The following is an 18,305-nucleotide window of genomic DNA, read 5'->3' as shown; positions in this document are numbered from 1 at the left end:
TTTGGCCTGCTGATTGGACTAGATCGTTAATCAGGGGAGTTGTTAGGATTCATTGTTAGAGGAATGTAAATCAAATCAAATCAATGCTACGCTGGTCACAGCTTTTCTCTGTGGTTACGTGGCCTAACCTGACAAACTGCCACTGCGTCACGATACTACTGGGATCAAAGTTGGAACCAGTGATGTCAGTGGTTATGGGAGGGGCTACAACAGAAACTGATGCTTGTTCTATCCTTCATGATGTTCTTCCTGTAGAATACAAGCCGGGTGATGCATCAGCCTGTGTTAGCTATTTGCTGATATATCAGTAGCAACATTTATAATAGCCGATAAAATATATTTTTAAAAAGGACAGAAGAGATGTGAGAAACACCCTTCAACTTTGTTATGAATGTTGCATAGTTTATCCACCAGAGGGCACAATGCAACTTCCTTGGTGCTAACATGCATTTCATTTTCGAACACCACAAATGCAACAAGCAGCTGAGCTGGGCAGAAAGTAAATGAGTAATACAAGAAGACTCATGAATAATTGCACATATCAAATGTTAAAGGTAATCAATTTTTTAAAAAATGCCTCCATCAAAATATCAAATACTTAAATCACCAAATATCAATATCAGTTGTAATATACTACATCGCCTTGGCTCGTCTACAAAATTTATTGCCACATAATGTTTGATTGTCACTGTCTATATGCAGGCTGCCATCAAGGAAGAACTGGCAACCAACCTGCACCACAGTGAAAACCAGTAAAAAGAATAACTTAATAAGAAATTGGTTTTATAACCTAATAAACATGTTTTTCCTCAGATAAATCAAAATGCTTGATTAACAAAAAAAAAAGAATGTCAGAAGTTAACCTGCCCTCCAAATGACTGTTTTTTACTTGTTGGCAAAACATCACATTAATTTGATCATAATTCTTACAAAAAAAAATCAAAACCACATTCTTGGCTTCACGAGGAATGATTGTTGTCTTTTGTTCTCGTGATTATCAAGTTCTCCTGAATTCAATCATTCTTTTGTGTCTTTGCCATGCTGCTCTGAAGAACTTCTTCATTCTTCAGTCTAATTTAAACACCGAGTGCAGCGATACACAAACAAGTAGCCAGCATTTTTTTTTTTGTTGTTGTTATTTTCTAAATGCCAAAGAAAATGACTTCAGACTGAAAAGTTTTCTCTTACTTAATAGAAATGTACACAGTCAGATTATTTAAGTAACATGAGATAAGGTTTAAGCATGTAGCTGACTCTTCCATCTCAGATTGGTGGTACTGCTGCTGCCAGAAACACTGGTGTACTGGTGGAACCCCATATGTGAAAGTTGCTCTTTCCCTACTGAGAGGCCCCTCTGCTGGCCTACTGTCCCGCCTTTCCTCCCCTGAGTGCACAGAGCTGCTGGAGATGAGTAATCAGACTCATTACTAAAGCCTCTGGCCAGCTCCTTCATGTCACTGCATGTAATTAATCTACCTGAGACAACTCTCAGTGTAGGTCCCCCTAGGGAGGAGAGCAGAGGAGAGGAGGAAAAAAGAGGATGTGGTAGATGAAAGTTAGGTGGATGGAGAGAAGCTAAAGAGCAGATAAGGGGAAAGTGAGAGGAGTGGTATTAGCAACGGAGAGCAGGGATTAACAAGGACACAAGGGCAGCAATGTAGAGGCAAAGAATAAAGAGAGGAAAGGCGATGAGAGTCAGTATGGGTTGACAAGTAGAGGAAAAGAAGAACAGGTGGGGGAGTAAGAGGGAGAGAACAGGGGCAAAAAGAAAAAAATTAGTAGAGGACAGTGGTAGGAAGAGAAGTTTAACCATGGAGGAGATAAGGGACAAGAGAGGCATAGAGAGGAGGATGGGCGATGAGAGGGGACAAGGGAGGGAGGGGAGGTGACAAGAGGAGAAAAAAGAAGAGGGAAGGGGAGGAGGTGTAAAAAGTACAAGGTGAGCACAAAGCCGTCCCTGGCCTCATTACAGTAACACACCAGCCTGGCTCAGGTTCATTCGTTATCTGCTTCTGCACTCATTTATTCTCTTGCTACATGAATCGTCTCCATGGATTGCATGTCTCTATGGATTGTATGAATAGATATGGGCTGTGTGTGTGTGTGTGTGTGTGTGTGTGTGTGTGTGTGTGTGTGTGTGTGTGTGTGTGTGTGTGTGTGTGTGTGTGTGTGTGTGTGTGTGTGCATGAGAGAGAGAGGGAGACCAAGGGAGCATGCGAGCGTCTGAGGAACCGAAAAGTGCCGATGTTAACGAAACAGAGCAGCTGGCTGGAGAGAGGGGCAGAGCTAGAAAAAGCAAGACATGCACACATTTATGTGTGTGTGTCTGTGTCCATGTGCAGGTCACACTCATGTAATTAGTCATGTTGAAGGATACCTGAGTATGTGTTAAAAATATACTACTAGTGCACACACACACACAGACACATATACACTCAGCAAGTCCTCCTTTACAGTTCTACCCAATTTAATACGGGATTATCAAATAATAATAAACTGCATATGTTTAATTTTGGCTTTTGCACTGAAGAAAATAGATACCGCATCCCCTTTAATGGATGATACAACTAATTTCCCCAGTATTAAGATCACAGAGAACGTATGGTATACAGGCTACTGTAAACACTGTGTGCATGGAAGTGCAGTTAATTAGCGTCAGCAAACACGTTTTATCACAAATGTAATGGTGACCTAATTACATGCAGAACAAGAACAAAGTAAATGTAGGCTACTTAAGAGAGAGAGAATACACAGGAACAACAGTTATACCCAGCAACCTGACAAAGAGCGAAGCAGAAAAAACAGACTAAATAATCACTAAAGGAAGATGGATAATAAGGCACAGGAGAACTCAGTCAAGACCATAATGAGGGTGGGGAAAGGAACTAAGCAGGTATGTAAAAGCAAAGAGAGCCACCTTCAAAATAAAACAGGAAGAAACTGAATGACAAAGTCATTTTAGACAAACCGTTGAATGCAGATAGTGAGATCACAGAAGGCACTGAGAAAAAGTAACCAAAACAGTAACTCAAAGGGAGAAAAAAGCTAAGGATTATAACAGAAACTAGGGATAATATCTTAGACCTTGAAAGTGAAGACTGCTCATCACTGCCTTTGTCCACTTTTAAGGCTCTGGCTGTCGGGCTACCCATGTCCATGTTGTGGTAATGTTCTTTCTGGCTCAAAATTACTTTAAATCATTCATGAGATATTTTTAAGATACGTTTGACAGATTAACGGCCAACAAGTCATTTACAAAATGTTAAATATGGCCAACAGTTTTTTGGCAATTACTGAAAATCACTTCATGGCACAACTATTGGTTTAACATCATGCTGGGTTCTTTGCTAGCTTTGTGTTAGCATGCTACCTGTGCAGATGCTTGCTAATAGTTGCTGTTGTGATAGCAGGATAACGTGGTCCTTTCTGTCATTGAGCCAGTTTGCACTTTTTTTTCATAGTTTGCTTGTTTTTTCATGCAATAAAAAAAAAAAAAAAAACAACAGTAACATCTAAATAGCCACTCCCAAAACGTTTAACACCCCTCCACCATTGTTGTCCTCCCTCCATATAAACTGAAATCAGCTTGTTGTAGCCCAAGTGTGCAGGAAGGAAAAGACACTTTTGATGTTTTTGGTTTCTTCCGACCCACTTGCCGTGTAGGTAACTGTCTTGCAAGTAACGACATAATTGTAACTAAAGTGTGATTACTGAACAAAACGGGTATATGTGTGTATGTTCATATATATATGTGTGTGTGTGTGTGTGTGTGCGCGCATATATATATGAGGTACTGTATATATATTGAGGTTAAAATAGCTATTACCAATATAAAATCAAGTTTGTATCCGTACAGTGAATTGTTTAGTTGTCATCTTTATTTAAAAAGTATTTCTCCTCAAAACACAAGACATTGTGCATTTTTTCTTTATCAAGGTGTTTTTATGTAGCCAAACTAAGCTTTTTAGGCATACTCGGGCAACAAACAATATGTTGTTTAATTTATTTTGTAGCAACATAATAAGTGGGAGGAACTGCCAACTAGATGAATATTTTCACTGCTTGGAACATTACCTTTTACAATAAAAACAATATTACTGAGCACAGAATCATAGTAATGCCCTGCTGACAACTGTTATAGCCTGGAGTTTACAATAGTTATTGTAGGATCCTGAGGGGTGCATATCAAGGAGGTTTGTGGAGGTTGAGTAGCCAGTCCCATGGAGCTGTGTTTTTCAGTTAAACTGCACCGTTTGTTTAATGACACAGTGCTTTACTCTTAGTTAAGCGTGGACAATTGGGTGTTTTAATGTTAGATTATTTTACCTGTGACAATATGGGTGCAGTAGGTTTACAGATTGTTGGTTTACTCATTACTGAAGTGGGGGTTTTACACAAAGCCCTGCCATCTTACTGAACTTTGTCTAGTGTAACTCTCCTCTTTATTGTTTTCATTCAAGTTGAAAGTCAGAAGTGATCCAATTTGTTTTTCACTGCATCCAGCACAATAACTTGAGCTGCAACTGCCAATTATGGATCTCACTTAAAGTTATGTGAAAATTAAGAAGTAGGTGTTTGTTAAATTTGAAACTTTTGTAAGTGAAGTAGATCTAACTCCAAAAAAATAATCAGAAAAAGATTAAAAATAAAACTTTACTTGCATTTCTTTTTACTGAACCCCTCCAAAGTGGTTTAAAATAATATAGAGATCTAAATAACAATATATAATCTGCAAAAATGAACAAACTAAGTAAGCAGTAAGTTAATTACATACAAATACTTTATTTTGGAGTGCTTTATACTTATCAGTTTTAAATAGGAGGTAGTTTTTAAAAATCTTTTATTATATTCCATATACATATATGCATGTATATTCTTACTTAAAACATAGCATGTATTGTTATTGATTAGACCAGGCACTACTTGTCGAAAAATTGACTACTGTATATAAAGCAATAAGTACTACGGTAATATGGAGTGATATAATGGTATTAGCAATCACGAGACAATTTTTCTCATATAGGACTTTTATTTTTGATTTAAGCATATTTTACTATTTTACCTGTGTGAGATATTCAGCGCAAGTTTTTAGGTTGAAACAGTTTATTTCCATACTGCAGTATCACTACTACTAAAACACCTACTCTGCCACTCCTTACAGTCCTCTGTGAATGAAGGACACACCCATTACTTTTCCAAAATGTGATTAGCTTAGCAAATTAGTTGCATTTCAAAAATATTTTTACGATAAACCACTGCAGGACGAAATCATTACACTACATTGCACTGCAGAGGTATTAGCTGTGCACTCTATAACAGGTTTGTGAAAGTTAGGAAAAGTCTCCCCCTCTCTTACAGCTAGCCCAATTTGTGGACCGTGAACATTCAGTTGAACACAGTCTGTCATCCTCCCAAAATTTACTGTGCTGCTCAGAACTGTGCCAGATGCATATACTTATAGCAGGAAGATAATACACACAGCTATACACACACAACATTTGATAGCCTATGTGTGTCAGTGTAATAAATCATGTAAAGCAGGTTGCTGGTTGTTGCTGATGCTACAGTCTCTGTCTGCTCCACATGATTAGGAAGAGGATCATGTGGAGAATCTCCATATGTCTGCTTCACGTTAGGCTTGCAAACCCCTGGGGAGGCTCTGTGTGTGCATGCGTGGGTGTGTGTGTGTTTGCCCATGAACAAACCAGTAGGTATCCTCGCAGCCTGCATGCATTGCACCTGTGTGCGAATGTGCACGCTACCATGTGTTTTCCTGTGAATATTTCAGTGTGCACGCATACTGCAGGTCCCTCATGTATTTGAGTATGCAAGTTCAATGTTTCAGTGTTTGGTGAGGGGCTAAATAATGCACAAAGAGACAGTAAGATTGAATGGATGAGTGTACATCTACTGCTGGCTAATTTTCTCTGTGATTTATTACCCTCTACTACCCCAGTCACAGCCAGCTGTGATACATATACACAAAATCCCTACAGAGAATACTGGAGACAATGCTAGCCGGAGTGCAGGTTCTCAATCACAGATAGATCTTCTGTTTGGTGATTCTCTCTATTTATGTTTCCATTCTCATTTTTTTCTATGCAATCACAGTAAAGCAAACCCCACACACATTTACACCTGGAACAAAGACAACACCTGTGTGTTTAAAAGTTATAAATTTCATGAAAGTTGTACCACGACATATTTCATTATTAAAATATATCAAATGACTTTATGTGTTGTGAAGGAAAAGCCACAGATCTCCCCAGTTATGTGCACTTTAGCTGAGCCTTTTTACTGTCTTTCAGCATGTTGTTTTAGTTCTATGCTGGGGAACGCTTCTGTTTTGGTTCAGCCCCTGTGCATTAATCAGCTGTACCTTTAGTAATGAGATGGCTTGCCACTGGTGCAGTACCCTGAAACTCCTCAGTCACACAAGAAAAACAGGACAGCAACTTCTTTGCGACTAAGAAAAATCAGTGATTGCCATGCTGGTACTGCCATTGTAACACTAACAGAGGGTATTGGCACTGCTTTTGCTTTGCAATTGTAATTGCAGTTTGTAAATTGAATATCATCGTAGAACAACTGATCAATTCAATCTATACTCACATGGGAATAGACTGGATTTTGTAAAGCTATTCTAGCCTTAAAAACAACTCAGAGCTCTCTGTATCTTAAATCTGGAGCTACAGTCAACTTCAAATCAATAACTAACCTAACATGCATGTCTTTGGACTGTAGGAGGAAGCTGGAGAAAACCCAGCGGGCAACTGGAGAACAAAAGGATCAGGAAGACTGAAGGCTGTCCTTTATCCCTATATCTAAGAGTGTAAGCATGCAGATATTTTACTAAGGCTATATATAGTTTGCCATACCAGTTTTGCAATGACTTATTTTGTCAAAGCGAGTTTGCGACATTTAAACTGCCACAGCTCCTTAAACAGTTAACACAGCTGTGTGAGTACAGTACTGTTGAGCTGAATAGATATGTCTGAAAACCAGCCCTGCATGGCTGAACAACTTTGTAACCAATCCCTATTGTCCCAAATGTCCTTCCACCTTCTGCTGTTCTAGTTACTCTCAGCAGTTTCACTTTTTCACGCCTCATGATTTCCTTTTCTTTCAGAATTACTTTCTCAAACATGCACATCTTTTATATTCCAAATACATCCTGTCTCCATCTGTTTCTCCCTCATTTGTTTGTTTCCCTTTAGTCTGCGTGCTGAGCTTAGTCCTCTGTCTCTCTTTATTCTTCTCGCTCCCCTCTTTTCACTTCCTCCATCAAACTCTTTGTTGCATCGTCATTGTCTCCCCCTAATTCCCTCACCTCCTCTTTGGCTCCCTCATTCTTTGTCTTTTTGCTTCCTTCTTTTTCCATTTGCCGGGCCGGCGCATGTGTGTTTGAGTGTGTGCGTATGTTTGTGTCCGTCAGTCTACCGCACCACTGCAATTCATCATCATTTTATCTACAGCTCCCTTAATTGGATCCTATCACAGTCCCACCTGACGAGCTGAGAGGCGGGGGGGAGGTGGAGAAATGGAGGATTCCTCACTAGGCGCGCACACACACACACACACACACACACACACACACACACACACACACACACACACACACACACACACACACACACACATTTCGGCCTCCTATGTCTAGCTTCATCAACAGCTGCAAAGTTGTGTTGAGACCTGTATTTTACTATGCTTCCTGACTCTTCCAGAGATAACATTGAGATTTTTACAACACATTAAAGTGCACCGAGGAGTGAAAAAATAAATGCATGCGGATAAGCGTTACTTGTGTGTATGTTTGCGCGTGTGTGTGTATATCCATGTGGTTTTGCCAGTGAATCATAGTTTTGCTGAGGAAAGGTCTCTGTCCTCCAGAATCAGCAACTCTCAGCAGCAGCAGTAGTGGTGTAGTAATGAATGTATCCGAGTCTATCAAACACTAGGGATGCAAACTGCTATTTCCTGGAGTAAGTGCTGGTTTCAGAGGTGTGGGAGGCTTTCAGAACACAGAGTGAACAGAAAAACCATAACAGATATCCATCCTATTTGAACAACAAAGAGCAGCGATGTTTATTAGAGCTAAAAATGTGAAAATAGTGGGGTCAAAAGTTGAAGTGTGTACCAGGCAATTACCCAAGTACTAACCAAGTAATAGCTCGGGACATTAGGTAAAGGTAATATTAGACTGAAATTTATGGACAAATGGCCAGTAACACACGGTGATAACAGGGAAACAAATTTAAAGATACTAATAAGGCAAACCTGTTTAGCAACAGGATGTTACACACCAACCAGCCAAGTAATTTCATGGTGACAGCAGATAAACTCAAACATCAAAAGTCATAATCGTTATGCGAGAATACTTAAACGTTTGAAAATATATAAACTACAAGGCCTAAATTACATGTTTATATATGCTAAATACTTACATTTAATAACCATGAAACAGGCTGTAAACAATCTGTATCCACTGCATTTGATAGAAATATTATGTTCAATAAAAAAGGTAATGTAAAATGTATTTGGTGCTGTGTAAAATCTTGAGCCACGCCTCATTTCCTTTCCTTCCTTGGAGCCGGACTTTTTTGTGTAATTTTTAAAGATGTTTTGATCAATAGTTCTCCAGATTCTCTGAAGGTCCTTTGAATGTTTTCTTTGGACACTGCCTGCTTTTTCTTTCATTTTCTTCAGTTTCTTTCTTTTGTTTTCTTTAATCACAGAACTGAACTGAAAATGAGTGGCAAGTGGTAGTTAATCCAGAAATAAACGGAGGAGTTCAGGACAGAGGTCCAACAGTGAGCATCTGTAAAGCACAGTGATAGCTCTGTCCTGGTTTGTGATGAATTTCAGTTGTTGGTGTTGGGATTTTTTTTTTTAAATGATGGAGTTACAAATGCAGATTTTGATACCAACCAAATGTCTGGCTTAGCTACCCTAGCTCGATGTTGAATCTTGTATCATTAATCCTCTGAAAACAAATTACTGCTGTAAAAATAAATAATTTTACTTTTTATTTTTCATTAATATATTGATGACAGAATTTTGTGGGGTAATATTTATTATTTAGCTGAACATGAAAAGTAAAAATAATCAACATTATACACATTTTTAGATATAAATGTCTTATAATGTCAACAATTGAAGTCTCAACTCATTCCAAGAAATGTAAAAGTAATTTCGAAATGAATTTGAATCCAAAAGAAAGCTTGTGACATTGACCAGGTCATTTAAATATTCAAGCAGACACACAGCAATTAGTATTTTTGCTCATGCTCTATTCAATAGGCTTTCAACTATCGGGTCACCGAGGACAAATCTGCCAGAAACCAGTAATAACGACTCAAAAAGCCAAATCTAAAAGAACCTCACTTGCATGAAGCAATTATAGAGACACAAGTGACTATATAAGCGCAAATTACCTTTCCACAGCACAAAAGAACTGTAGGAGGCATCATTACGATCTGCAAATCAACTTCAATACTATACCCCAGAACTATTTTTTGTGTCACCATCCAACATCAGAGGCAGACCGATTTCCAGGATCACAGCACTGAAGCTCAATCTCTTCCTTTTGTGGAGAGAAAGTGGGCGATGCTGTATAGTTCAAAAACAGCAAGCGACCGCAAATCAGCGTCGTGTTTCGAGCCCAGTGGCGATGCAGAAGTCAGCAAATGACCCACAGCCGCTGACAAGTGTGTGACAGGCTAAAAAAAAGGCAGCCCCGCAAAGCTGCCAGCGCCACACGGCCGCTCCTGCTGCCTTTTTAACTGAGAGGACTCGCTATTGGAGCTATCAGCGTGAGTGAGTGAGTGCCGCGGCGCGCGCTTTGCATGTTAATCATATGTCTCGTTAAGTTAAGTCATAATTGGTGTCGTTAAAAACGCCTCCCCTCTGCCTCCTGCCCTGATTGGAGCCCGGGAAATTAAAAGCGCCGGAGCGGTCGCTCCCCTTTTAGTGCTGACAGTTTGACTGAAGGCTAAGAGGCTGGAGTGAGGAGTGGGAATGAAGAGAGAGTGGTTTTTGCGACAGTCAGTCCCTGTGGCCATATGCCTCAGTTCAGCTCTCTGCTCTACCAGTCTATTACTGCCAGTCTTCCTGCCCCACATCGCTGGTTTACAGCAGCACGGCTGTCCAGAAATGAGTGTTGGGAAACTTCGCCTCCCCACATGCGAATATGCGTGTGCTTCAATGCTTACCGTGGTCTTCTGACACTGTATGCTCGTGCTGTTAAACCTCAGAGCCGGGACGCTGTGCGTGTTGCCCTGGATGTGAAAGATGCACTCGTAATTTCTCTGTCCAGACTGAGGCTGGGGCAGGTTCTGAGCCAGCAGGGTGATCGGCCTCATAACTCCAGCAGGGATGTAGATCTGGGTGGAGGGCAGGATCTGAGGGCACTCCTGGAGGTGAGGAAAAAAGGAGTTACAAAGACAATAATAAGCAGAGAATGTGACAGAACATTTTAGTTAAATTGCAGATCTGGGCGAAACACCTTGCTGCTGCACAGATCCAGAGAAAAAAAAGCTGTTAAGTAATGGCAAAAAACTCCCCAAAAACGACATACTGAACATGATCCACGATATGGAAAATTACTCTTTATTGCAATCAAAACTATGAATTAGAAATGGCATCAGGATCTGTCACAACTCCCTGATGACCGTAATTATGAAACCTTTTCTTTTTCTCCCTAAGAGCACCCAACCCCATTAGACAGGATTCCACATGCAGCCCGGCCTCCTTTGTTCTCACTGAAAATTCACCAGCCTAAAATCTCCGCTTACAAATTACCAACACTCCTGAGGATCCAACTCCTCCCACCACCACCACCACCACACCATTTATGAAACACGGAATATTGAACGTAGCAGTTACTTGTCATAAAGAGTACCATTTTGGAACCAACCCCCTTCCCCATATTAATGAGGCTTTTATGGATATTAGGCATGTGTTTTTGCCGGAAAAAGAATCCACCAAAGGATATTCTAATTCTTTCTGCGTGGACAAAATTGAGAGCCGGAGGCAGCGTCTCCCAGGAACACGGACATTACTAATTCCACCATGCTGCACTGTAAAACACACGAAGGTCTAACAGATTACAGAGGGGACATGACTGTGAGGCTGTATGTATGTATTTCAATTAGTTTTTATCAGTTTGAGTTTAAATGAGATCCAGTTATGTCATCATATCCAAATTTGAGGACCGGTGCCACTTCATTTGCTTCTAAGCCACGTGCTCCATCACTAGGACACTTTCCTTCCCGATGAAAGCAGCTTGCTAAAAACGCTAAAGTGATTCAACTATAATATACTGTTCTAACATGCTGAAAAAGCTCTGACTTGTTAAGACACTGTGTGCAGTGTGAAAGGCTAAAAAAAGTGCTTTTGCAAAATCATAAAGTCTGTAATTACATTTAAAGTATGTGTTCGGTATTCATCTGGCGATCGGGGTAAACAATAATAAGGCCATCCAAAAACCCAACTACAATGTCTAAATGAAATTTTATTCCAGTTTAAGCGCCATCGAGCGAGCTATAATTTTTCTATTAGGATGGCAAACGTTTATATGTGCGCTGATAAATCAGTGGGAGCTGCATGCTATTTTAAACCAGGGATGAATAGTCGAAGTGAAAGCACACTGGCAGCCTCAATGTCTGTAGAGTAATCTCGGTATGAGTTTGCTCTGTGCTGGGGCACTGTCTAATGGAACACCAGTAATGACTTGCAGATTGGCCTGGGAACAGCAGAGAGGATGCTGAAAGAGGAGAGAAATTTGGACATAATGGCACCAAGAGACTCTTCAGCTCCCTTCACAAAAATATGGCGCACACTCAAAGCCAGAGGTGACTCGCGCCAACTCCATACGGGCTTATGCTGAGTGAATCTACAGCGCATTCATCGCACATGTAGTTCAAAATTCTATGGCCTGAGTCCAAAGAGCGGATAAAACACTCAGAAGCGAACAAGAAAGCTGCACGATGCAGAAAAGAAGATGACAAGAAACGAGGAAAGCATAAAGTAATTATGACCTGCTGTACTGCTTCCCAGTGTAACTCTGAAAGGCATTATGTTGTGTCGTTAATAACGCTCTTAAAGCTGCCGTAAAATTTATTTTGCAGTGAATGAAATGACTAGGTGCTATTGGGAACGTCACGCACAGCAAGAAAGTGTGTTTACATTCAAATGCGCTGAGCTTTTAGCAGGCTGGAGCTAATTGTTTTGGTTTTTCTCCCATACTGTAAATTACTTTCTAATCAAAGTCATCTCCAGTGACTGAAAAATGAAGCCACCACAGAAGTGCCAAAAACTGCAGTTCTTTTAGACTGGCTCTAAAGGTTAGTCACACAAACACATGTCAACATTTCCAACGGTTTTTACAACTAAGTTCCCCACTCATCACAACTGAACTAGGAGATTGTGATGACTATGGTGCTCCTTTCAGATGGTGTTAGGGCTTTTTGCACACTCTATCATCTAAATATTTACTTAAAGAAAAATGTCACCCGGTAAACTCAAGGTTGTTATCATATACATCTTTCTCAAACTACAACAAGTAGCCATTTTAAGCACAAACCTCTATTATCTGTGTCTGCTACATGTTCTTACTGAAGATAATTTACACTGACTGGCCACAATATTAGGTACACTTATTCAACTACTTCTTGGAGATATCTTATCAGCCTATCACATGGCAGCAACATTTAGGCATGGAGACATGGTCAAGACTACCTGCTGATTGGCAGAATGAGGAAGAAAGGCGATTTAAAGGTGATTTAAATGACTTTGGTTGTTGGCTGGTCTGAGTATTTCAAAAACTGGGATTTACCTGTGCAACCATCTCTAGGGTTTACAGAGAATGAACCGAAAATATAGCAATATCTAGCAGCAGTTCTCTCGGCAAAAAAATCCTCGAGTCCAAATGCGAATTGAACAAAAAGAAAGGTAATAGTGACTCAAAGAACCACTTGTTGCAACCAAGGTATGTAGAAGAGTGTCTCTGAACACACAGCACATCTGACCTTAAAGCAGGTGGGCTACAGCAAGGGAACACCACCAGGTGCCACATGTATCAGGTAAGAACAGGAAACTTCACCTGAACTTAACAATAGACAGTTGTTATTTTCCACTACGATTTTTGGATGGCAGGGTGACAATTTGTTGTAAATAACATGAAATCATGGATCCGTCCTGCCTTGGATCAATAGTTCAGTTGCTGGTACTGGTATAATAGAGTCGGGGGGATTCAAAGGGGCATATTGTGGGTCCCTTTAGTACCAAGAGACCATGACTTAAACATCAAAGCCTATCTGTTTAATGGATAGTATCCATAGTTTTCAGTCATGTCACTGACTCCCTACCCAAGGGGCAAAACATCACTCCATAATGACCAATAGTGGACAGTTGGTAGTACTGCAAGACAAGAAACTATGAATTTTGTTGACTGTGAGTCATATTCTGCCCTGACAGCTTTATTGAAATCCTTGAAACTGGTGACGTCTTTCCCAAAGCTCCAGTTTGGTGACATCTACGTATTTGTAGAGAACTCCTCACCATACACGGCTACATGACAGATACATTTGATCTGGATGGGTAAATAACGCCGCCATGTGGGAGGTAAAGAACAAGAAATTGTTCATCGTTAAAGCAAACGCAAGTGTTACGTAGCTAGATTACACAAACTACCACACGGAAATGTTAAGTTTTGTTGACTGGGACATTTAGAGTGTAGAGCATAAGCTCCGGTAGCATTAATTTGTCACATTGTCTTGTGATAACAGTAAAGTTGACCAAGTAGTTTTCCAATGTCAGAATAACTGAGCCACCACTGACAGCCTGGGATGCTGTGGAGAAGCAGGGACTGGTGTGATTTGGTCTGTAAGGCAAGGTTCGAAGAATTGTGCTTACAGTTTGGTGCCATACTCTACAGCCTTCTGGCAGCTGTAAATAAATGTTGATTAATGCATCATGCACAGTAACTATCTGGCATTTTAACTATCTGTTAAATTTGAAGATCTTCAAATGATGGCTGGAGAGCAAAGGACTCCAGTACTGTTTTTGCCCACCGGGTGGCTGTGTCCCAGTAGTTCAGATGTCATGTGTAAACTATGAATTGCTGCTGACCATTTGTGGTCATTTTATGGCCACAGTATCCCCATCTTGGTGTGGCTGGTTCAAACAGGATATACTACTGAAAGCCTTGCAGGAGACGGGGACAAACGGGTTTTTTTCCCCCTTCAGACAGGGAACATTGGGAAAGAAATCAGAAAGGGAGAAGACAGAGAACTGCTCAAGCCGATGCCATGGAGCCCGGTAAAGCAGGCTGTCATTTAGTCAGGCTGACAGTTGTAATTTTAAGCATTCATACATAGTGACTGGCTCCTAATGAACTCCTGCTCCAATCTAATAAAACTTAAAAAGAGAAAAGGGAAGTAGTGTATTTTGGGGTTGGACAAGATGAAACAAGAGTCATTGTCATCATCATAAGGACCACAATCAGGCATCTGTTCCAATCTTTACAAACACACACATACCCACACACACAAATGCATGCCACTTCACATCTGTGCCTCCCTGCTGCCCTCACTGGTCCCTATTGCTTCAGCAACACACACACACACACACACACACACACACACACACACACACACACACACACACACACACACACACACACACACACACACACTCTCTCTCTCTCTCTCTCTCTCTCTCTTGAGGTCTGTTCCTTATTGCTGATGCACCAGAGTCAGACTAAAAAGCACAGCGCAACATTTCTCTGAGGAACAGATACGCACACACATCCCTCAGCAAACATACAAAGGCATTCCCCACATAGGGTCTACATATAGAATACAAAGACGCACAATTCCACAAACCAATAAAGAAAAAAAAGAGAGGGAAACATGCACAAAGGAGGGCGGGAATGAACAAAAGATTGGAGAGCAGAGGATTGTGGGAGCTGTTTCATTAGGAGTGGTGACAGGTGTCAGAGCTGAGTCTGCATCAGATAGCGGAGCGGTTCTACACAATGAGACACAACAATCTCTCTACCTGGGGGATTCCTCTAATCCCTCTCCTTCTCTCCTCTCTTTTCTTTCTTCCTGTCGCTCACACTTGATCTTTAGGTTCTCTGTAGCGCTCTCTCTCCCTTTGTTGCTTTGTTTCTCAGTCTTTGATTGTGTTGCTTGTGAAACGGTTGAACTGTACATCCATCAGGCAATCTTTATTTAAACCAATCACAAATGCAATTTTCAGACAAAAATTGGAGGCATAAATGGATCAGAAAACTAGGCCTAACAGCCTATAATAGGTGCTGCAAACAGACTGGAAAGTATCAGTAAATTAAGCTTTAGACGGCAGCAATTTACTGTTAACAAGCATCGAAGTTTAGATCAGTAGTTTGCGTGATAAAAATAATTACTTCAGGAATTATACGCAACCTATCATAGCCAGTGTAATGTATCAAGTAAGACACTGTGATACTTTATTACCAGTCAGCAAGAAATGTTTCATGCTACAGTTCTACACTGACACAAATGTGCTACTCTAATGTGGACCCCACGCTGGTGTCCTTTTATCCCCAACAAATAACAAAATGAAAGTGATGTTCATGTCACCACTCATCTAAAGTTGCAGATCGATCTGCTACGTGTCTGAAAAATGGTTGGCTGATTGCTGTGCAGGAAATAGGCACGTTTGATGATTTTTCATCCATCCTCCCATCAGCACTACAGAAAAATCGAACGTGATTTACAATAATGGGTCACTTTGGGACACTCAGCACTGATAAAACACAACAACAGCTATATATATTCTGAGGACAATTATACACCTAAAATTTTAGATAATACAACGTGCAACTGTTACCTCCCCCAGTTTGCATACGTGCTATCAAACACGATAACTCAGAAAAGTTTTGAATGAATTCTGATAAAGCCTTGCAGGGGTGTAGAGTGAGCTCATCTTAATCTATTAAAAATTTGGCTTACGTCCACCGAGGTCTTCAAGGTCAACTCACTGATTTACTGGTTGAAAATTGACTAAAAGCCTTAACATAAAAACTATGATTCTCACAAGTGTGGTGCGTGTTGTCAATATCATCTCACATTTGACCTCTGACCTCAAATAAGGTCAAACGGTCAAATAAGATGTCTTTTATCTTTACAACTGTGGTTTAAATTCTACTACCTTTGGTTGTATTGGCAACATTTCAGAAATGATACCGGCATGTGGGGATTCTCAATATCACGTCATAGCTTGTATCCAAATATCATGTCATATTTGACCTTTGACCTCACTTTTACATTTAACACAAGTCTTTCCTTCAAGCTGACCCCAAAGTGCATGATCAGTGTTGTCAATTAAAATTGACAAATAACAAAAGCCTTCACTTTCCATGTGCTTTTACTGTATGTAACTATGTTTGAAAAGAACAAAGGAAATAAAATGAATATATACAAAATACAAAACTGTTCCTTTAACAGTAAATGCTGCCCAGAGAGTGAGCTGCCTTGGCAGAGGTTCGCACTGTGTCAGAGGTTCTTGTTCCTAAGGATTTCTAAATAATATCATGATTCAGTTATTAAAGTTCATTACTGATCAGTGATTCAGTCCTCATTCCTAAATATTGCTGTTATTATTGCTTTGGCGTTGGTTCCATGATGCACGTGGAGCAGCAAGAGTCAAACAATCTCATTCACACAAGCAGCCTGCATCTTTTTCTAAACCCTAAGCAACTTATTTTGCCTAAATCTGACTGAATGGTGAAAGATGAAAGGACAAGGACAAACCATGTTCACAGCTTTATTAATTAACTGTTGACTCTAAAACTATTAAGCAAAGTTTAATCAACTACCAAGTTACAATTTATTAATAATCCTTATTAAAACGTGATCTTTTTACACGTAATGTAAACATTTTAAAACTTTAAAAATGTGCAAAGACTGCAAAGTGTTAGCCAGCAAACTAAAAAGGTGTATAATTAGCAAATGCTAAAGAGCTTAGAGACAGGTTCATGCAGTGTGATCACAGAGCATGAGAAGGCAGGTAAGGACGAGGACAAACCATGTTCACAGTCTGATGGACTCACCAATCACCTGTGTCCATATACGCTCTTTAAAACAGCTTTTACACATGCGTCTTATCAGGGCTATGATAAACTAGTTCATAACCATTTACACTTTTTTTTTCTATAAACAGTTTAATCTTTACAGTTACACCCCAATAAATGATAAAACTAATTAAACAAAGCCAATTAGACAAGCTTTATTAATTAACTGTTGACTCTAAAACTATTAAGCAAAGTTTAATCAACTACCCAGTTAAAATTTATTAATAATCCTTATTAAAAAGTGTTACTAAACTAGATCTTTTTACACGTAATGCACACTAAGAACAAGAAACAGATGAACACTAAAAGGAATGTGAAGTACTTACTAGACGATTAGTACATGTTAATAATGATAATATAATGGGCTAAAAAAGCATTACAATGACCATCAGTGTAGTGTTGATGGATACTTGAAAGGATCAAGAAAATAAATAATGATTTAAAAAAAACATGAATGAAAATGTCAAATATTTAACACTTAAAGAAAGTGTTATTATTTTTTTTAGAATATTCATAAAACTGCGTATCAGTACTAAAAAAAACAACTAGAGAAATGCTTTGTTGAGATCCAAATTTACTGCACCAAAAGCCGGAGAAGAACGGTGATGCAGAGGACGAGCAGTGATAAACCACTGGATGAGAAAGGGTGAGGGAGGTGAAGTTAAAAGGAAGGAGGGGAGGAGATATGGAGGCGAGACGAGGTCTTGGGAGCCATACACTCGTTTATTATAGTGGGGGATGAGAGTCAAGGAGGTCAAGTTCCCAGCAGAGCGAGGCAGGGGAGGAGCTCTGCAACATGGGAGCTGTACACAGCGCTTATATCTTTCCAAACTAATTCCCAGACTGGTAATACAGACACACAGAGACACAGGCTGCGTTACATCTAGATGAATATGCACTAAATACACACATACACACACATTTATCATCTCACTCACTCTCTCACACGCACGCACAAACTGATCCAAAGCTAAATCGTGCCCTCTGGCTCTGTTCAGTAAGCTAGTGCTTCGGCCCGTGGAGTGTTTTACAGTAGCCTTGGGGCCAAATACACAGATACTGTGATCAAAGGTGGGAAGGTAAGCCTTCAGAAAGAAATTAATCTGAGTTCCTCTTCCATATCAACAGTGTGAAATCTCTATTACGTCTCTGTCAGCTGCATCTGTAGGCCCACAGACTTTAACCT

The 18,305-nt window shown here is 40.0% G+C and overlaps 1 protein-coding gene across 2 annotated transcripts in view; it reads right to left on the bottom strand.

The window, feature by feature from the left end:
- Window positions 1-18,305, bottom strand: part of LOC308407873 (plexin-A1-like) — a 338,220-nt gene that overhangs the window by 102,444 nt on the left and 217,471 nt on the right. For both annotated transcript variants that reach the window (XM_080899801.1, XM_080899802.1), the window contains exon 10: window positions 10,212-10,412. In XM_080899801.1, coding sequence (XP_080755927.1) covers window positions 10,212-10,412 — 201 coding nt within the window. The remainder of the gene's footprint in view (window positions 1-10,211; window positions 10,413-18,305) is intronic.

This window comes from Rhamphochromis sp. 'chilingali' (genome assembly GCF_963969265.1).
Source record: "Rhamphochromis sp. 'chilingali' genome assembly, chromosome: 12".
Lineage (NCBI taxonomy): Eukaryota > Metazoa > Chordata > Actinopteri > Cichliformes > Cichlidae > Rhamphochromis > Rhamphochromis sp. 'chilingali'.
The sequence above is the reverse complement of the archived record's forward strand: the minus strand, read 5'-3'. Positions and strand labels throughout refer to the sequence as shown.